Genomic DNA, 21,454 nt, shown 5'->3' with positions numbered 1-21,454 from the left:
TTTCTGGAGCTCATCCCTCTCGCCTCCCTCCTCCCTGACAGAGCCAGCGGGCGGCAGCTCCGGCTTGGAATTCCCCTATCAGGGAAGAAAAATCCCCCCTGATTGTGGGAACCTAAATGTCCCATGGAGGTGAATGGGTGATGGAGTCCAAGAGCCACTGCTCTGATATGTCACATCACAGAAAAAATCACGAGCATCGAAGTACCTTGGTGTGGGGCTCCCAGCCAGCAGGAGGGGTGGGGAACATCTTGGCTGCTTAGGGACATGGACATATCTAGTAGCACTGGAGGCACCCAGGGTTTACATTGCTTATACGTAGTCTCAGAAACAATATAAATGTAATACAGAAGATATACTCGCAGAGGCACTGTAATATAATAGAGCTGGAACCTAATGGAGCTAGTCTGCTCTGGGGAACATCTGCTGAGGCTGGAAAATCAGTATGGTGAGTCTGAGCAGATGACATAGATGACCATCACAGCCCTGCACAACCACCACTAACCCTGAGCACATCTGGAAAATCCATCAAAATGCTTCAGAAACCCTTTATGTGCACAAGGGTGGGGAAGGCAGGTAAGTCTGGCTTGACCACGCTAGTGGAAGAAGGGATGAGAGAATATGGTAAGAGAAAAGGTGAGGGCGGGTTGGGGAAGGGCCAAGCTGGTGAAGGCAGGGTATTTCAGGCAGAGTAGGAATGAGCAAGCCAGAGGGAGTGACAGGAGTGATGTGGCCAGAGCTATTAACCAGAAGGATGAACTGAACAGCTTTTCTAACAGTCCAGAAGCAGAGAGAGGAGATGTGCTTGGGAAGCCAGACAGAAGCCTGAACCACGTTTAGTCTATCTAGCAGAAAAGTCAGATTAGTGTCTGCTTTTGTAGGAAGACCTGATAGCTGCACTTGGAGACAACCTTCATATCTAAGCAAACAAGAGGGCAGAGGAGGCACCAGCATTATAAACCATTCTCACCAATACTGGAAGAACTGATGCCCTCAGCCATGTCCAAGGAAGCAGAGGAGACAAGAGCTTTAGGAAGGAAGAAGAGAAGTTCTGCGCTGGCTGAGTAAAGGCCAAAGATAGGAGAAGGGCGTAGGAAGAGGGAGAGCCTATCAAAAACAGACGCAATGTAAAAACCACCTCGGTGGTTGGGTAGAAGTTGCTGCCAGACATCAAAGCACTGTGAGCTGCGGTCCCTAAGACATCCTCAGGCTGTTCCCAGACATGGATTTGGGAAAAGGAAGGGAGCAAAAGTGGGCACCTGAGCATTCTTCATGAAAAGCAGTTAGAAAATAAAGGGACAACCGGAAGGAAAGAAGCTAAGGAGCAGACCTTGCAGAAGGCCAGGGAGGGCAGCTTTCCAAGCAGGAGTGATGGCCTGAAAGAATTGGACAGAAGAGAACATTTCAGAGACCTGAGACTTGGCTCAGAAAGGGAAGCTAAAATCTTCAGTTAAAAAAACATTGCATGGAGAAAAACAACGCAACAGCAACCAAGGCGGGGGCTGACGGGAAGAAATCATTAAATAAGTGTCTGTTTTATACTTAACACCAGCAGAAAAACACCCGGGGACCTCATGGTGTTCTGACAGTGGGAGTTCGCTTGCTGCGGCCCCAGAAAGGTCGCAGACCCAAGGAATTGGTGCCGGATGCCTCAGGATCTGTTATGGAGCCCAAAACGGGAACAGCATGGGTCCAAAAAATGAAACCTCTGCTCCTTGCAAAGGTGAGCACCAACATCCACGCAGAACCAGCAAGCACCAAAAGCAAAGTGCTCTCTCACAGCAATTGTAAACGCTCTTTGGTTAACATCTGCCATAAAAAATAAAACACAAGAAAACAACTTACCAAGCAAAATAAAGCATTTTGGAAAGCCTTCAGCCTGCACAGACTTTTTCATGTCTTGCACCACAAAGAACAGTGAACGCTTTTTAAGTCACTGACAATTAGTCTGACAGAGTGTCAGAGCTTTCCTCTCAAAGAGAAAGTCTTATTCCTTTTTCCTGTAACATGACATATTTATTTTCAATCGTGTATAAACAAAAAAGATACACAGAATAAAACTAAAATATTACCAAAGTAATATAATATTTTGAAGGAGAGAAAAATATTTATCACCATAAATCAAAAATACCTCGACAGTATCCTTTTCTTTTAGAAGTGAGAAGAAAACTGGAATTAGGCCCAGCTCTTACAGAGAGCACTTCAATTTCTTTATTGAAGCAAAAGCCATATTCAGTCAACACAGGTTTTCCTGATTAAGCTCAGCAGGATCAAATGCGATATTAACTAAAGAATCACAAAAGTACTTGTTTAAGCACAGGCAGCCTTAAGACACACGACTGAGCACAAGCAAGGCAGAGGCAATTTCTCTCCCTCAGAAAATGAGAGTGGTTGACAAAAGGGAACTTTCTGCAATTTAGAAAAACTATTCTCTTCCCGGACACACATTCAAGGCAGTATTTAAAACTTTCCATTTGGGGAAAACCGGTTCACCTCCTCAGCTAAGATTGTGATCCAGACTCTTCTGTGGTGGAAGACTCTGGCTCCTGACTGGATTTATGCCTGTTTAATTTGGGTACAGATTTTGCCAGTTGAGTATTCATTTTGACCCTACATGTTTTATTGCAGAGATTTGGAAGATTTTTTCATTAATAATTTTCTTTTTCCAGAGATCATAACTTCTTCTTCTGGCGAATAGATGTTTAGTGTGTCCTTTTATTTAGCTACCTCTGCAGGATCTGTAGTTCCACAGTCACTTCCAGGTGGCAACAATGACTACTGTTACCAAGCAAGTTCATTAAAATATGGATCTAGCCAGAATATATGGGGTTGCTTATTTTTATTCTGTTTATTAGTCTATATACAGGAGTATTTTTAGAGCATTAGGTGATGTGCTTTATTATTAACAACCAGGTTTGAAGACTGAAGATGATACAATCTCATAAAGAAAACTCAGCGAAGGCCACTGCTGCCTCCTTAGCACTCCCTCAGAATTGTTTCCTTCCTAACTCTCTGGAAAGCATCTTCATTTTTATTTTAAAAGAACAACCAACAACAAGATTCAAATAATGACAATTCTCCAGTTTCTGGCAACCAAAAAGCATAAAAGAAGTCCCATTTGGAGAGAAAACATTCAAGAAAGAAAGGAAAATGCTGAAGAAAGCTGACTAGGAAGAAGGAACTAACAAAGACGAAATTCCTTTGGTCCAAAACCCACCAAGTTTTGATAAAAATATTTCAAGAAGGTCCCCATTTTTGACACGACATGTGTTTATCTAGCCTTGCCACAGTTACTAGCAGCACGAGCTAGTGAAACCATGCTTCAGCACTGTGAAAATTTATTTAAACAGAAATAAGTTTCAATGAGAAAGCTGTGCTTATGTGCTCATTTTTACAAGCGCGTAGGATAATTTTATTCTTGTTACAGCTCTATGGATTTTAAAAGAGCTACCTATAAAATAGATTAAAGTTCATAATTTGTGTTGTGCAGAACACCGTGAGACTAGGTTCTGTATATTTTTGTGAGGTAATTAAGTGGCCTGATTTCCACTAATAAAGAAAGTGCCCTAGTTCCCATTAACACCATTGAAGCCGTTCATTAAGATGACCAAAGTTAGAGAGTTCTTAAATCTTGGCCCTTAGTCTTTGAAGAAAACACAGAGCCAAAGCCAAGGAGATGTTCAGTGAAAGTTTAAAATGCACAATGAGACCCTAATTCTCCACCACTGCTTGTCTCCTGTGGTCATGTACAGCTGGGTACCGTCCTCACAAAACACTACCAGGCAAGAATTTTGCACATGTGTAGAAAATCAAGACCTGGCTTTTGCAGAACATATACACTGAGTATCAGGCAAAATGCTGCAATTACCAAGACCCTCCGACACAAAGACTTTAGAATGTTAGCAGGCAATTACTATTTCCATTTTACTGATAGGGGACTAAAATAGAGAGACAAAGCAAGCTAGACTAGATGGAAATGACCAGGAAAACCAATAGAGTTAATTTTTAAAGTGGATTAGTTAAACCACAAACAATTCTATGTAGACATCTATTCAAAACTAAAGCTGCTTTTATTCTATTCAGTGTTATTTTATTCTGAAAGAGAATTAATTTAAATCAAATTGCAGTCAGTTCTGTTGTGAATAAGAGCGTGCAAATTGAGGTTCAATACAGTTCACAGGCACTTTTAATTTACACCTTTTGTTAATTTAATTAATTGTCCTGAGTTCCTGAGCTCACATAGGAAGCGTGCCAAGGTGCAAAGAGTTAAGGATGAGGCTCTTCAGCTGCAGGGTTTGTCCTCTCCAGCAGCCCATCTTCCTTGGAGTGCTGCTCAACCATCCTCATTATCACCAGATGGCACAGCCCTGGGTCCTTGATCCTGTGGGAGCCAGAGGAGGTATTCCTGTCTTTCCCTGTCACCTACTAAGTAGTGACAGCTCTCAGGGAGAGCATTTCATGCATTTAATGGGAGGACCGGACAAACACGCAGCACCTATTGACCAGGGGCCAGGAAGAAGCACTCGACCCAGGAGAGTGCATTCATTGACCTCTGTAGGCACCAAAAGCAGGGAAGTAGTGTGACACATCACAGGGAACATGGAGTTATGTTTTCATGGTCAGCCTAAAAACATGATAGTCAGCTCCACGACTTCACGAAGATCAGATTTGAGAGGTGTAACTCAATGATAAACATTAAAAGATGTCACTGAGAAAGATCTATAAATACCCACTGCATCTTCCTTCCTTGCTTTTTTTTATTTATTATTATATTCAGCTTGAAATTGCAGTTTCTTACAGCAAGCCTCTGTGCAATTTTTATAATTCCCAAAAACTGAAGTAAACTGAAGTAATCTACTGGACAGATCACATAGCGCAACGCAGGGCAGCACAATTCTATCACTATCTACACAGTCATTGTAATACCGCAGCAACCACCTATGGATCAGCCCCTACTTTGAGCCATTGGCAAGAGTCCTACAGTCCTACAGCCAAATACTCCTCCACGATGCAAAGATGCGTGGAATGCCACACATCCACTTCCACCCGTGTGCAGCCACTGTCTAGGCAAAGCCACACGTTTTAAGGCCTCCCCACCTTTTTTAAGCATAATTTCCTTCAGCATCATAACACATGGTTTCCCAATTCTCTGCTCTTTCTTCAGTCTGTCCATCCTATCTCGGAATGAATTTAGACTGAAATCATCTCAACATTTTAGTTACAATTGCATAAGAGAAAAAAAAAATCCAGATGAGCTTTTCTCTCCGCTTTCAGCTTTTCCTGGCAGTTAATGATGAGTCCATCAAGAAAAAAACACAGCGTCATTGTCCATAGTCCATGAATGTGAATTGTCTTTCTCCACTGTTGTTAGAGCTGCCTAATAGAAGAAAGTAACTTAAAACTAAATGAACAGTTATCCCTAAGAGGTTGCCCACGGGGTGAAGGAAACGGGATGAAAACGTTTGTTTAGGAAGGAGAGAGTAAAGCATAAAAAAAAACAGTTCTAAGACTAGAAGTTTGAGTGCCTTCCGTGTCCAGTAAAGAAACTGGGGCCAGTCTTGAGTCTCCTTGAAGAGAGCTGCTGGGTAAAACTGCGGCTCCTTCGGGAGGCCACGCTCGTTTTTAAAACGTTCTTTAAAACTCCTACAAACGCCTCCCAGGAGCAATCCTGAAATCTCGGGGAAACGGCAGATTTATTTTCGGGGACCGGGGTGGGGAGTGGGGGGGGGGGCTGACGAGCGCCGCTTCCCTCCGGGAGCCGCCTCTATAGATGTAGCGAGGGATTGTAAATGTAGCGAGAAATATCCCGCTTTCCTTCTTTCGCAAGCCAATTCTCGAAACACCCCCGCCGTCCAGCCACTGGCGGCTGGCGGGGGGGGGGGACGGGGGGGGCGACCGGCCCCACCGGCCCCGCAGCCCCGACGGCGGTGGGCGAGGGCGGGGACTGCCCCGGGAGCCCCCCACGGCTTTCGGGCGGGTCGGTCCGCGTTTTTTTTCCCCCCTTCGGAGGGAAGGGAGAAAGACGCATCTCTCCGGGCTCGAAACGCGTGCCTGTCAGCGCCGCTCGCTGCCAGCGGAGCGGGTAATCCCTCTGCGGCAGCCGCGCCGGGGAGCCGCGTCGTACGGGGCCACGGGAGAAAGGGACACGCGAGGCACAGGACACATTTCCACCTAAGCAAAGCGGGAGGCCTGGCCCCGCCACGGCGGCTGCCCGGGCCGCCGCAGCCCCTGCCCGGTCCGTGGGTCGCGGTGTTGGCCTTGCCCGCGGGTGGCCGTGGGGTCCCCACGGAGATCCCCCCCCCACAACTGTCGCAGCGCACCTGCCGCGGCCGGCAAGGGCCTGAGTCCCGGGAAAGCCCGTAATTCCTCCCCCAAGGAGCAGGTAGACCTAAAAAGAAAGAAAAAAAAAAAAAAGAAAAAGAAAAAAAGAAAGAAATTAATCTGGGCAAACTGCAAACAGTAATTGCCTGCTAACATTAGGCGCTTCCCAGAGGAGGGACTTCAGCAAAGCTGCCAGGAGGATTTAGTAGCCGGATCCACGACAAACACCGCTGACATAAGCCTTACTCGGGGAGGTAAACATAGGACAGCTCAGGTTTCTGTTGGAGAAAAGCAGGGGAGACTTGTGCCCCAAGAAAAAAAAAAAAACAACAAAGACAAACAAAAAAAAACAAAAAACCAAACCAAAACAAAAAATCGTAAGGCAGCAGGAACTATTCCCAGAGTGAGCAGAAATTACAAATCCAGCGGCACCGACGCGTGGCATTAAAGATTTCCGTGCAAAACCCCGAGACAGCTCGGAAACACACCGATATCCCCAGGTTATTGAAGTATTTTAGTGGGGGTTCAAAAAAAACTAATCCACCCTTGAGCCTGTTGCCCCGTTTGGGAAGCGTTTGCAGGCGCATCCCCAGCAGCTGCAGCCCAGGCGAGGTAACACGGATTTACCAAATCTCAGACCTACCAAATCTCCCTCCGAAAGGCGATTCCCGCGGCGGGGCATCGTTTCCGCGTCGCTCCTGGGGCTTCCCGGCTCTCGAAGATCCCCCCGACTTCTGTGCGACAACGAAGGGAAGTTGGGGTTTTTTTTGGGTTTTTTTTGTGTTTTTTTTTTTTAATCTAGAAACGCAGTCAAACTGCTGACTCTGCTCCCAGGTTTCTAAAGGGCTTGTTGCTTCAAATTGAAGTCAGGCGCCGCAGGCTGCTCCTGTTATTCCATTTCTCCCGAAAGGTCCCGGAGAAAACACATACTTTTTTGTGTTTGGTTTGGTTTTTTTTGGTTTTTGGGTTTGTCTTTTTTTTCTTTTTTTTGGTCAGAACCCATCGAAGGGGCCACTGTGGGGAATGCGGTCCCCGGAGCACCGGGCGGCCGGGCGGGGAGGCGATGGGGATGCCCGACCGAGGCATCCCCATCGCCTCCCCGCCCGGCTGCAAATCCTCCGGGATGCTGTTCCCAGGAAGGTGACAAAGGGGATGGAGGGGGAGGGGGGGGGAACAGACAGAGGGAGACAGTCACCGAAAGCGAATGATGATTCAGTTTCTGCGGAGAACATACCACCGCGAATGTATTTTATTAGGCATCCGGAATTAGAAAACACAAAACAAACAAACGAGGGGGGGTGGGATCCCAAACAAAAGCAAAATAAAACCCGCCTGTTACAGATCCGCCGGTAACCCAGCCGCTAAATTTCCTCCAAGTCCTTTCCAGCCGGGATTATCGCCGTACTTGGCTCCTGTCCCTGCAAGCGCCCGCTACCCCTCGGCGCGCCCGTGGGAGCCCTGCGGGACGGGACGGACGGGGCCGCACCCCCCGGCCGCGCCGGGATATAAATCCTTCCCGGGATTTGTACCTTTCCCAGGATTTATACCTCTCCCGTGATTTATACAACCCCCAAACCTGCGCTCCTGTGCCCTACCAGACACCCCGCGGCATCCCCGGAGCGGCTGCCTCCGAGTAGCGGCCAGGAGGGGGTTTTGCAGGAGAGGGCGGGGGGGGCTAATCCGTCTCGGGGCTTTACAGGCTGGGGGCAGCGAAGCCCCCCCCCCCAAATGACGGATGGGATAGCGGGGCTGCACCCCCCCAACTTCCAGCCGGATGGGAGAGCTGGGAGCCAGATCCCGCTTCTTCCCTCGGCGGGCGAACCCCGAGGATGCCCCGGAGCCCCGCGCCCCTCCCCAGCCCAGCCCAGCCTCTTGCCGGGGGCATCTGTCCCGCTCCGCTCCCCGCCTGCCGAGGGCCGAGGGCGGTCGGGCTCCCCGCCGCGTGGCCGCCCGCTCCTCCGCGCCGCTCCGCGCCCTTGCGGTGGGCGGCCCCCCCCGCCGCCTCCCATGTCCCCCCTCCCCCCCCGGCGGGGCGGTCCTTGCCGGGGGCGGGCTGTCGGGCTTGAGGCTGTGCCGCGGCGTGGGAAAGCGCCTCAGAGAGGGTTTGCTCTGCTAGCGGTGCGGAGCCGTGCTGTGCCGTGCCGGAGACACCCCGCACCCCCCCCCCCGGATTTATTTATCTCTTCCCCCACCCCGGCTGTTAAGCTGCGCCGCGTCCTGTGCCCACCATGAAGCGACCTTGCGAGGAAACTACCTCAGACAGCGACATGGACGAGACGATAGACGTGGGGAGCGAGAACAACTACTCGGGGTAAGTGGGACACCCCCCCTGTGTGTCGTGGGTGTCCGCCCCCCCTCCGCCCCGGGGCCGCCGTCTCCGCGGGCAGCGGTGTGGGCCGGGATGCGCCCCGGGATGGGGCAGAGCGAGGGCTAAACCCGGCCGCCCCGTCGTGGGGGTGGGGGGCGGGTTTGTCCCTTTCCATGCCAACTAGCAGCTTGTCGGTAGCCCCCTCAAGAAGTTGCCCCGCGGTCCAGCAGCCCGAGCCTCGAAATAAGGCGCAGCGCTCAAGTAGCTGGTGAGGCACCGGGCTGCAGCTCATTAGCTCCGCTTAATTTGCCGGTTTCAAATCAGACCTTTTCCAAACTATCCCCTGAGCAGGCCGAGCGACCTAAGGGAGGCGGCGGCGGTGGGAAATGAGCTGAGACAAGTGAGGAGGGGCCCGCAGTAGCGGAATGGCGACCCCGGTGCGGCGGGTGAGCGGCGGTGGGTGCCCAAGGAGGGACGGGCCCGGGATCCCCGCCGGTACCGCGGTGGGGGGCGAAGGTGGTCGTGGCAACAGAGAGGCACATGGACTGGGGCCCCGTCCCATCCGCACCAGTGGCTAAACGACTAGCAAAAGCTACTGGATTATTTTTTTTTTCCCCCTCGCTCATGATGAAATAAAAGCCTTTTCGCACTCGTGGGTAGTGTAGTTTTAAAAGGGGATTTTGAATTCCACTCCTGATGTGGGACAATGCAAACAGACCCTGGCTGGGCAACTGGCTTTGTACTAGAGCATCTATTGACTTTTGTAGCCCTGGTCAGGAATGCCAAAACCTGGCGGGCCAGGCAGAGCCTGTGGCATCGGATACATGTAGTTAACCACTGCTGTTAGCCTATAGAGATGGTTCAGGTGGTTTTGGTCTGTGTTCTTCAGCCTGTATTTGGTAGGCAGGGTTTTATATGCAATGAAAACAAAACCCACTGAGCTGGACAGTGAACTCTCTCCAGAAAGGGACTTTATTTCCGAAAGAGTGTCCTGTCAATTCAAAATATATGCTGGGGCAACAAAAAATGAAACGTCTCTCGCTCTCTAAAAATACTGTGCCGTGCAAACCGCATCTTATAAGCATTGAAAACATCCTGAGAGGGACTATGCATACTTAACATGGTGACCTAAAGTATCTTCAAAGAGCAGTGTCAAGTTGTGCAACACCTGACATACTTTTATTGTTTCACAGGCAAAGTAATAGCTCTGTCATTCGATCAAATTCCCCAACAACAACATCTCAGATTATGGCCAGAAAGAAAAGAAGAGGGGTATGTTGCGTTTAATTCTTTTCCCGTGTGACGGTTTGCATGTGTGCTGTGATTTTACCCTTCAACATTTTTTTGTAAACTTAACGTGTTTTGTTTTTCTGGGAATAGATTATAGAGAAAAGGCGCCGTGACCGTATAAATAACAGTTTATCAGAGCTGAGGCGGCTTGTGCCAACTGCTTTTGAAAAACAAGTAAGCCCTTTTTTTTTTTTTTTTTTTTTAAATTCTGTATCTCATCTGGCAATGTTAATTCTCTCGTAAAACTCATTAAAATAATATTGTATGTGTCCTGATCTGGCACAAAACAGGCATTTCAATAAAATGCTTTCTTGTGGCGAAACTATTAGAAACATAATTCATTATAAGGCTGAAAAACATTTCCATTCTTTGGCTTGTTTTTCCCTTAAGGGTGACTGTGTTCATGTTGCCTCTGTTCTTTCGATGAATTCCAGTAGTGGTTTTTGTTAAAAATGTGCTTTACTCCGTATTTTAAAAAAAAAAGCCAACCCAACACAACTCCCCCAAACCTGTATGTCAGTAAGTCTTCTGTCTAAATCTTTAAATATAATCTCACTCGCCCCTACTTTAAGAAACATATATTTTGTAATCTATAATTTCAGTTGCAAATTAATCAATCCAGTTTCCTGAAAAGGCAACAGACAGTCTGGATTATTCATGTTTTAAAATGACCCTTTAGAACCAAGGCATTAGGACAGGGAACAGGCCCGTGTCATGTCAGCTAGTGAATTCAGTGATACGTTCAAAGAATTTCAGCGAGAAAGTATTCAATGGGAAGGCTGGGAAGATCCAGCTAACTTTGGTTCAGCTCCTTGGTTATGAAATTACAGACCAAAAGAATACCGTCTGTCCTGTAAAAAAGGGCATTTTGTTTATGCCATTCATGTTAAATTATTTATTTGCTTTTCCATATCTTGATTTTTATTTTTGGGGCTTTGATTCAATATTTAGCCATGTTCCTGTTTTACTGGAGGTACCTGAAGATATATGGCTATGTGCAATTGACACTACATCTCAATAAAAAGGAACCAACTGAAAATAAAGAACCTGACTTCCTCGTAACAGTCAAATGAAAACCAGAAAGTAAAATTTGAGAGCAGGATTGCAAAGTGCTGAATGTCAGTGGTAACTGCGTGGCACACACCGCACCGTGTTAGGCCTGTTACATCCCTGGTCTGAACAAAAGCTAAGAAGAAATTTTAAATATTGTCATCATGGCGAGAGCATGACTTGTGTCACCTGCAATACGTTTTTAATAACCAGTAGTTGTAACTGTGCCCTTGCGTAGGTTCTGGCAAAGCAGAGTGACGGGGTATTTTCAGCTAGATAAACAGGGGCAAGAGACAACAGTTGTTTGTCCCATTTTATTGTTTACTTCTGGAAAACCACAAACATTATAAAACAAGTCCTACAGAGCCTTTGGAAATTACCCAGCGCCATGCAGTTTTTAGCTATTAGTCACTCCCACTGAGATGGCTTGTACTGTGTCTATGGAAAAGATGAAGTCTGAGAAAAGTACAGGATGTAGTCGCATGTAAAATGGGGAATTCTGACCAAAAATTAACATGCACACCACCGTTTGTACAAGGAAAGCGCCGAAAGCAATAAGCGGATTGAAAAAAAAAAATAAAATGAGTTGGCATAAAAACGAGCACGTGCTGTATTTTGTTCAGAAAGCCCCACCATTTTTCTGCAATATGCCAAGGACAAAGTCATCGGTCCTCTTCCAGCTCCTTGACATTCAGCTCACTGAAGTTTCCAAGTTGGAGGTTTAGTTTCGCTTCCGCCTCCCTTCCCTCCCTCCCTTCCTCCTTTCCCAAATCACAGCTCTGCTCTCCAGAGTTCCTGGCAGAGATTGGGGCGGGCGAAGCAGGGCTGCGGAGGAGGGCGAGAGCCTTACCTAACTTACACGCGGGCAACCTGGGCGAAGCTGGCTGGGGCTGCGGGACAGCTGGCGGCAGTGAGGCGGCCCTGAATGATAACTAGGAGAAAAATTTGGCTTGCGGGATGCCGTCCGCCGGTGGCTGAAGCTTGTGCAGTCCTGTCTTTAGCTGGTGCCAAGGGATGAACTCTCGCACCGGTGTAACATTTGCATGGTCAACTCCGTCGTCTGGGTGTGTTCCAGATATTGGAGGGAACGCTACCATGCAAAATAGTTTTATTTATAGATTAATATATTAATACTACCTTTTGAGTTGTATTTTATACTTTTCCAGTACTTCTTCATAGTTCTGTGGGCCCACCCTCAGTAGCAGAAAAGATTTTTACTGACAGAGGAGCTAAACTCTCTTTTTTCACAGTCCCTGCAACCTAGGCCTCTCGCTAACTTAAAAGACTGTGCAGTTGTTTTTTCAGTCGAGAATGAGAATAGAATATTCAGCAGCCAAATGACATGACGAAAATTAATTGGCGATTAAGAAAGAGGGATACTTCTGGGTGTGTGTCCACAGGGACACCTACTGGTAAAAGCAGAGGAGAAATGTTGCAGCAGGGTCTTCATCGATCACCGTGCAGACCTGTCCTGCCAGTTGTGTTCGTTGTTAAAAAGGAAGTCCATAAAGTTACGTATTTCTCTCATGTCATGAAGATGTTGTCTCTACACTGTCTTCAAGGCCAGAGCTGTGCTGAGCCTTAATAAAGCAAAATTGTGCTGCTGCTGCTTGTATTGCTAGAGAGGAGACGGCATTAGTCCTTAGACAAAGTCTGGGAGGCAGATGCTCGCGAAAGAATTAAGCCGAGAATGTCCTAATGATAGGGGAAATTGAAACCATAACGCTGAGCTCAGTAGAAAGTATATAAAATTAAAGTTTCTAGTACTTGTAAGCCTTTATTTATACGAGTCTCTTATCTCAAAGGGATCTGCCAAATTAGAAAAAGCGGAAATACTGCAAATGACAGTGGATCATCTGAAGATGCTGCAGGCGACAGGAGGTAAAGGTAAGGAGCCGACAGTTTCTTTTCTGATATTTGGGGAAATCTCAGAAAAAAAAAAAAAAGTGCTTTGAGGAGCTGTGATAGGCGTTTCCAGATTAAAGGAGTGGAAATCAATGCTAATGGCAGGATTGAACTCGTGGGAAAGAACTACTGGGACAAAAGAAGCACTTGACCCTGGGCTTGTGTTTGCTTTCATAACACTGTGGCAGTAAAGGCTTCATTCACAGGCAGCCCAGTCAGAGATTTGTTTGGGGTTTCCAAAGAGCACTGAAATCTGCACAGGGAGACAAAACAAATACACAAACACCAAACATAAACAGGAGGTTTGTGGCAACAATTGTGTAGCCCAAAACCGATGCTAAACCTCATTACCCAGCAGCTATACCGAAGGAAGCGGATGGAGAGAAACATTCATTGTTGCGTTCCGTGTATTTTCTTTGTTCTGGAAAGACTTTTAAATGCCAGGTTAGACCGTCTCATTCACCAGAATAAAACCCGGTCTTGCTCTGTGCAGCTCCAGGTATCTGATAAAGCAGAGAGGCAGCCGTGCTTGCTCTCTGCGCTCATGTTCCTATGCTATATTTGTGTGTCAGAGGTCTGCGTGGCTCCCTGTCAGTGGGTGCTGGCGTGACGCAGGGGCTGCCCTGGCTGACCCACTGGCTCAGCCGGCTGCCGAGCGTACCTCACTTGTGCAAGCTGACCCTCCCCAGGCCAGAGGCCAAATGATTTCAGCCACCCACGAGGTATTTCTGTGTAGTCATGATTTTGGAACTTATTTGGAGTGAAAAACTTGCTGGCTTCCTGTAAAGCACGGTCCCACGTCCCATGCCATTGACTGTGATTATGGTTCAAATTGTTGCAAGGGGAAGCAGCCGATTTTTTTCATTGACCCATACTGCAATATAGACAGTAAAGGCTAGAAAAGAGGTGGCTGCTGCTCGCTCTTTTCCTACTTTGATTAAACTCAACATTTTTCAGCCCGTGACTGAATTACTGCTTCTCCCTGTACCTTGCAGTGATTACAGAATTCAACTTATAATCAGTGCGTGCTTAACAACAGATGGCATGTCAAAGGCTGGTGTTCTGTTATTTGTGAAAATTAACACCAGGCTGACATAGGTATTTTCTAGGTGTGAAGAGGCTTTTGCTAGGAGTTCATTTCAGCTTAAAATTTATGGGTAGCTTGTTCTAGAAGAGGTGAACGGGATTTTGTTGTCCTTCATATAACAGACACACCTCTGGATTCCTCAGAAAATGTGCAGAATTAAATCTAAAAAAAAAAAAAGTTAATTTTATATCTAAGACTGTCCTTTAAAAAGCCCTATTTTGCTGGTAAAGGTAGGCTCTTGAAAGTTACGAAATGCCAGAATTGATCATGCTTGTGCAATTTGAATTCAGATCCTCTGTGTGTGTGTGTATGTGATGGTGCCGTCTGTAATCGCGTGGCTGCGTGCCGGCGTTCCACGAGCTCTGTCTCACTTGGGGCGACAGACGCTCAGCTGCTGGGGGAAGCCGCCGTCGTTCCGCTTCGTCCTCCCCACGCGATGTGCAGCTCGGCTGTCCCGACCTGACCCCCGCTTCATGCCGCGCATCGTTCCTCCGAAAAGCTGCAGCAGCAGCTCCCACCCCTCTGATGTTCGCCTTTTATAATTGGGCCAGGTTGGGTGGCCCAGTGAGTGGGGCAGAGGACAAAGATCCTGGGACGGGAGCTGCCGGGCAGGGTGAGGTGTCGGCAGAGACCCAGCCTCTGGCTGCAACCAGACGAGCTGGATTTTGTTAGCAGTCCCAGGTCCTGTGGTCTCTTCTTTGGCCTGCCACTGCTGCCGTGCCTCTCCCTGCCCCGGCTGGCACCGGCGTTCCTCTGGCTGCTGGAGGATGGTGCGGGAACAGATGAAGCGTCGGGGTGCGGGGAGAGGTGATGCCGGCTTATACCCACAGCTGCCTTCCCCACCATGGTCCTTAGTGGGTGGCACATCGACATAATACCTGGTCGCTTCTCAGATACTACAACTTTATCTTCGCCTTCTGACCCGGAGATAAGAGTAATCTCACTGCACGGATTAAGAAACTTTAAGAAAAAGAGGTTTGCGAGTTAGTGCCGGGCAAAGTTTAAGCCTGCGTTTCCTGCTTGCTTAATGTTTTATTTTGCAACCCAAGTAACAGCTTTAAATATAATTTCTTAGGGTGTTTTTAAGGCAGATATTTGTTTTATTTGCAAGTGTAGTTGTTCCCACTTTGTAACATCTTCCGAGCCAGAAACTTTTTTGGATCAGCGAAAAAATGAGTTCCATCACTTTTCCTGTGGACAAAAGCTATTACAGCAGCAGGGAGAAATAGGTCCTGATACCCTTATGCTCCCTTGCACTGGGGGCTAGGGAGGGATCATCCTCTTCCTCCTCACGCAGAAATGGAGGACACCCACGATGGGGAATGCCCGGGGCTCGGAACGCCGGGATGGAGGCAGACGCTGCTCAGCATGCTGAGCCCGAGGTGGGCACAGCAGAAGAAAATCCGAGGTGGCTCCCGTCCCTTCTCTGCTTTTCGGAGCTGCCCGGGCAGGCAGGCTGCCGCCTCTGAGGTCCCGCGCAGACTCCGCGTTTCCACCGCCCTGACGCAGGTGCGGGCAATGGTCTCCTCTTCACTTTGAGTTATTGTTTTGGCCTGGGGCCAGGGCTTTTCGCTGACCATGCAAGAGCAAGCACAGGGGAGGAGTAATTTGTCAGCAGCGAGTAGCTTGCTGGGACCTCAGTGTTGTTTTCTTGCAGCTTCACTGCAAATTTAGCTTGGGTGACTGACACCTGGGTCAGCAACATGGGTTAATATAGCTCAAATGACTTAGCCGGTGTCCTGTGTGCAGAGCAAGTGGGTTACCAGGATAGCTGAAGGAAAGCCAAGACTTCCCATTCCCTACGAAATGCTGGTGTGTATGCGTGTGGGTGGTGGAGGATGTTCTTGGGTTTTGGAAAGAAATGAGAAACAACAATTTTAAGTCTCTCTCAGAAGGGGGAAGCCAGCAGAGGGGAAACCTGGAAAAGATAACCATCACAATCAAAACATAATGGAGCCTGGGAGTCCCAGCTCTCATCTCCCCTCTGTTTTCATGTCTCGGCCACCATAGGAGACTGAGAGGGAGCCAGGATCACCAGGGCTTTGGGATGGCTCATCACAGAGCCAGCAGCTCAGACTCAGGGGAAGCTGGTGACAACCACATCCCCCACGTCTCCTCCGGTCCGGAGGGAGGGAGGGAGGGAGGGAGGCTGGGAAGCCCTGGCTTGAGCTGCGCGCTCTCAGGACTCCCAGGCTGGCTGACTCGTGGCCAGAGCTGGGAGGTGGCTTTGGCTGAGCGTCAGCCCCTCTGAAGCCGCCGGAGGTCCTGGAGCCTCCGGTGCGGAGGCTGTCCCCACGCCAGGCTGGCTGGCACCCGAGCAGGTATCCTGCTAGCTCCCCACCGCGGGCATGCCTGGCGTTTTGTTTCTTGGGAGTTCACTCCAGCCGCGGCATTTCCACAGATCCCTTGGTCGCAGTGGACCTGGCAGGAAAAAAGCCGCGAGGAGTCAGGCCTTGCTGAGACCAGTCCTCGACCCTTCGTGCCCACCCATCCACTGGCCGAGCCAGAGTTTCTCTTGGGTTTTGTACAGCCTCAGATGAGCAAGGCAGCCTGCAACAGAAGTGCCGTCGTAATTTGGGAAGAAGGGGTGTATAGCAGGCAGGGGCTTTGTGGCGACATCTATAAATGTGCCCAAGTTAATTCTATAATGTGGGCGTGCAGCAGCAGAAAGGCTCCTTTCTAGCTTGAAAGCTGACAAAAGTGAAACCAGCCATCTAAGGTGGTAGGATTTTTCAGAAAGATTTTCATGCGAGAGAGTGCAATCCTAATGGAGGTACTGCTGCCAGAATCCTCCATAATAAGGGCACTTGATTGTACCTCTATACTAACACGCATCATAGTCATGCATACCTAAAAATTCTCACTGAAAGAAAGAGGAAAAAACACCATGCCAGTTTGGGAGTGGATAGGATGTTATTCACCCAAGGAGACTACATTTAAACTAAAATAGGAAAATTTGAAAAACTGGAATAGGTTTTTGTAGCTGACGAGCTGCAACTGAGGCACTAGATGTGATGCTAGACCCTTTTAGAAAGGGAATATCTTTTCATGTGCATTTAATAAGACTTTTTTTTTTTCAAATGCTTTTTTATCCCAGGCCTGTGGAGATCCAGTTGCTGTTTGTTGAAATACCTCATGGGCCATATGACTGTCAGTCTTCCATCTCCAAATTAGCAATGGCATTGCATAAAACGTTTTCTCAGTAAAGCTTTTTATTGTGTGTGTGCAGAGTCATGACAAGATGTTTTTAGTTTGTAGTTAAATAACACCGTATGTCATATTGTCTTAATGACTCTGTGAAGTAGATGGGACCCCGGCAGCAGTTACAACAACTATCTCACAATGTCGAGAAATAGTTTGAGGGCGTTACCAGGAATGCCAGCGTAGGGAAGAAAAGGCAGGGCAGTACATGCAAGCTCTCTGATCTCCAGCCTCTTTCTTTGTGTGGATAAACGTCTGGTTCACACACATACACACACACACGCGCGCGCACGCACACGTGTGCGTGTGCGTACAGGGTCAATGCCGCACCACGGCAGCTTGCTGAGGACTTCCAGGAGAGGCATCGTGTATCTTTTTTTTAAGTATCACGAGTACCCAACGGACTTAATTCGTTTCATTTGTATATTGTCTGCAAAACCAATGGCAGCCTGTTGCATTACAGGGATGGTCACACAAATCGGTTACAGATCAGACAACAAACTTCTCACGTTGCAAATCTTAACTTGTAGCTAGGAGGTCTGGTGGCTGAGCGGGGACCGGGTCAGACATGTCACCTGGGAAGCCGGCTCGAGACTCAACCCATCTTTTTGTCCTCCCCTTGCAGGTTATTTTGACGCTCATTCCTTGGCCATGGATTTCATGAGCATTGGCTTCCGGGAGTGCTTGACAGAAGTGGCGAGGTACCTGACTTCGGTGGAAGGCCTCGACACGTCCGACCCCCTGCGCGTTAGGCTCGTGTCCCACCTGAGCACCTGCGCCTCTCAGAGGGAAGCCGCCGCCATGACCTCCTCCATGGCCCACCACCACCACCCCTTGCACCCTCACCACTGGGCAGCTGCCTTTCACCACCTCCCGGCTGCTTTGCTGCAGCCGAACGGACTACACGCCTCCGACGCCGCCCCGTGCAGACTCTCCTCGGACATGGCCCCCCACCACGGCTCTGCCCTGCTCACCGCCACCTTCGCCCATGCCGACGCCGCCCTCCGAGTCCCCTCCGCCGGCAGCGTCGCTCCCTGCGTTCCCCCCCTCTCCACCTCCCTCTTGTCCCTCTCGGCCACTGTTCACGCCGCGGCGGCGGCAGCCACAGCCGCTGCCCAGAGCTTCCCCCTCTCCTTCACCGGCGCTTTCCCCATGCTTCCCCCCAGCGCGGCCGCTGCCGCCGTGGCTGCGGCGACGGCCATCACCCCTCCCTTGGCTGTGTCGGCCACCGCCAGCCCTCAGCAGGCCGGCAGCGGGGGCAGCACTAAACCCTACCGACCCTGGGGGACTGAAGTTGGAGCTTTTTAAGTCTCCCCCTTCTCCCTTCCCGGGCCGGCTCCCTCCTCCCCCTCAGCACAGCCTCCCCCCCCACACCCCCCAACGCACACCCACATCCACACCGCGGCCAAGGGGCTGCCTTCGCCCAAAGGGCAAAAAGAGAGGTGCCGGCAAGCCCACTGAGGAACGGCACGGCTGTCCTCCTCCTTTCAGGCGTCGGAGAGGACACGGGGCAATACCACCTTTTTCTTCTTCTTCTTCTTCTTTCTGGGTTTGTTTCGCTGGAGGCACCTTGAGAGAGCGGCAGTGGCTTGCAGAAACAGCGCGGCCGTATCAGCGTGTAGAGGTGTCCTGGGAAATGCGTAGACACTAGAACTAATAATTCTCCAGCTATGCATCCTTGTTTAGCAGAGAGGCGAGGGATCGCACCTACTGGGTCTCCCCAGGCTAGAAAAAATGAGCTTGAGTTTCGTAAGTGCCTGACATTGAAAAAAAATAATAATAAAAAAGTTATATATATGTGTCTTCTGCTAAAACAAATAACATTGCACAGGTATGGAAATGGTATGGGAGAGAGGGGAAATCCTGCGTTCAGCTTCAGGACTTGGGTATCTTTCCAGGGAAGAGCGTGCTCTTGGAGGGGAGAGATTTTTTTAGCCAAAAGATTGCCGAGGAAGAATGTTCAATTTGACAGCCTAGTTCTCACTTCCTCAGTTCACTTTCTTTGTACAGACTTGCCAAATTGTGACATCTAGCATAGCATTGGTAAAAGCAATTATCTTAACAGTGCTGGGATTAATGAACGTTTCAGCCCTGCCTGTGAGCCTTGAGGCACCCTGTTTTTATGGCTTAAATATGGTGCTAGCTTGTATCTGTACAAACAGTGAATTTGTCATGCACCCACAAGCAACCACCTATTTAAGGTGTGCTGCACACTTGGATACGGCTGATTCATGCCAATACAAGAGACTCGGTGTTGTGAGAGTTCAAATTAATTTATTTAGCTGTATTTGGACATTTACTTTTATCCGATTCTGTGCAAGATCCCTCTTCTTTTCACTATCAACTACAGGGAGAACGATCACTCTGGGTATGAATGAAGTTACGGTAGGAACAATTTTTAAATTGGCTATTAACACGCCAACATTGTAATGTGGGTTTGATTCCAAACCAAAATGAATGTATTAAAGGGTATGTCAGTAAATTATTTTGTCAATACCCAGACAACTAGTGCTGCATAAAATGGTTTGCTTTCATTTTTTTTATTACAGTGACTTAAAATAACCTAAGTATTTTAATACATCCAGTCAAGAACTAGAGATTTTATGTAAAAAAAAAATAAAAAATAAAAATAAAACACAGCATGTATTATTATGCACTTGATTTCTCTGCTGTGTGGAGAAAGCAATAAGCATTGAGAATGTTAAACATTATGCAAAATATACTTTAAAATATTTGTTTTAAAAATACTGTACCTAGTCGGTCTTTTATGCATTACTTTGTTAACCTTTTTTCTATGCAAAAGTCTTTACATATCACTAATTAAACGAAGTCCTTTTTGACTGCGTTTTATGGATGATTTGTCCAGTTTTTCTTCGCTCTCAAGGAATAACTCGTGGTTGCAAAGTTAGTTTCTGACACTAGTAAGGACTGCTTTGTCCTCTTCTGCTCCCCTTGCTCAGCCAGGGGGCCCGTCTCATACGGCGTGCTCTGAAATAGGCAGAAAAAAGCAGTCAGTAAAGCAGTATTTGTTTTCAGGCTTGTAAACTGATTCTGCGTTGATGGTACCTTAATGATACAAACCCATCTGTCCACCCTGGAGAGCCCCGAAAGTCCTTGGGATTTCTACGTTCAGTTTTCCTTCAGATCCTGTGTTCAGAAGGGGAAAGTTTTAACCCAATGACATCATTAAATATCTGTATTGAGAGAGGGTAGTTTTTACCTCCAGTTCTGGCTGCCTAATTTAGCAGTTCTCACAGAGGCAAGGGTTTGTTATGGTTTCAGCTGAGACCGGCAAAGCCTGTCTGTAGAAGGCGGGTAAAGCTCTGTCCGTAACGACAAGCACAAAGTCTTCCATGTCCGAAAGACACCAGAAGATTGTTATGCCCGAGTAACAGCTGACAAGACTGGGGCATGGAAACGGGGTGACCACCCTTCAACCAGGCAGAGACTTCATCCGTTGCCGAAATGCAGCCTCAGCTCAGTGGCTTGCTCTCCATCATCCCTTTCTCCCAAATGTTACACACGTAACCCACCCCCGCCTGCCTCGGCCCGTCTCCAGCCCCTCCCCAGCAAGGAGGGATTGTGGTTTGCGTGAACAGTGTGCTGTCCCATGGAGAAAATGGACAAAAGCAGGGGAAGAAGGCTCTCTACCCCTGTGCTGTAAATCATGCTCAATCTTCTTTCAAGTTTTGTTGTTTGGAGGGGGTGGAATTAGACATTTTTTGTTTCAAGACCTAAATGCTGCACTGCTGTACTGGCATGTTTAGCAGCACCCGGTTCAGGTACCGTTCACTTTCCCTATGAGCAGTTTCAAGAATAAAGATGACATTAGTGAACTGGCAAGTAGATAAAAAGTGGACTTTATTTACATGAAAAAGAGCAGGTTGTAACCCTACTTGACTAAAAGCTGTTAACTATTAACCTGCCCTCTAAGAGCCTAGTAGGAGGTCTCCCATACATCTTATCATGTTAAAAATGGGCAGCCACTAACTTGGTTCCACCTAAGGGCTTCAATGTAATTGATGTGCCCCAAAACATTACCATTTGTTGCCCCAAATGCAACATTTTGCCTCATTCTAAAAAAACAGGGAGTTTGAAAAAATATTTCTAAAAGACTGATTAGATGAACGGAAGTTATTTTAGCATCCTGAAACACGGCACCATGGATGGATTTGTGCAGCCTGTGTGTTTGGGTTTATGCAATTTTCACTCTCGCCAAACAGGCCAAATTCACGGGTGCTGAGTTGCTGATGTCTCTTCCCCTTTCTTGTTTTTTGCTTTATTTTGTTGTGTTT

The 21,454-nt window shown here is 48.1% G+C and overlaps 1 protein-coding gene across 2 annotated transcripts; it reads left to right on the top strand.

Annotated features, from left to right (window-relative positions):
* The first annotated feature begins 8,408 nt into the window (after positions 1-8,408).
* Positions 8,409-20,004, top strand: HEY2 (hes related family bHLH transcription factor with YRPW motif 2). 2 transcript variants are annotated; one of them, XM_074580832.1, is made up of 5 exons: positions 8,409-8,629; positions 9,820-9,898; positions 10,007-10,090; positions 12,772-12,853; positions 17,785-20,004. In XM_074580832.1, the coding sequence occupies exons 1-5, from the start codon at positions 8,547-8,549 to the stop codon at positions 18,465-18,467; spliced, it is 1,011 nt and encodes a 336-aa protein (XP_074436933.1). In that variant the 5' UTR covers positions 8,409-8,546; the 3' UTR covers positions 18,468-20,004. The 2 variants fall into 2 exon arrangements, with proteins under 2 accessions (XP_074436933.1, XP_074436934.1); XM_074580833.1 differs by lacking the exon at positions 10,007-10,090.
* Positions 20,005-21,454: the final 1,450 nt, after the last annotated feature.

The sequence above is a fragment of the Larus michahellis genome, chromosome 3 (genome assembly GCF_964199755.1).
Source record: "Larus michahellis chromosome 3, bLarMic1.1, whole genome shotgun sequence".
Classification (NCBI taxonomy): Eukaryota; Metazoa; Chordata; class Aves; order Charadriiformes; family Laridae; genus Larus; species Larus michahellis.
This window is presented reverse-complemented; position numbering and strand designations above follow the sequence as displayed.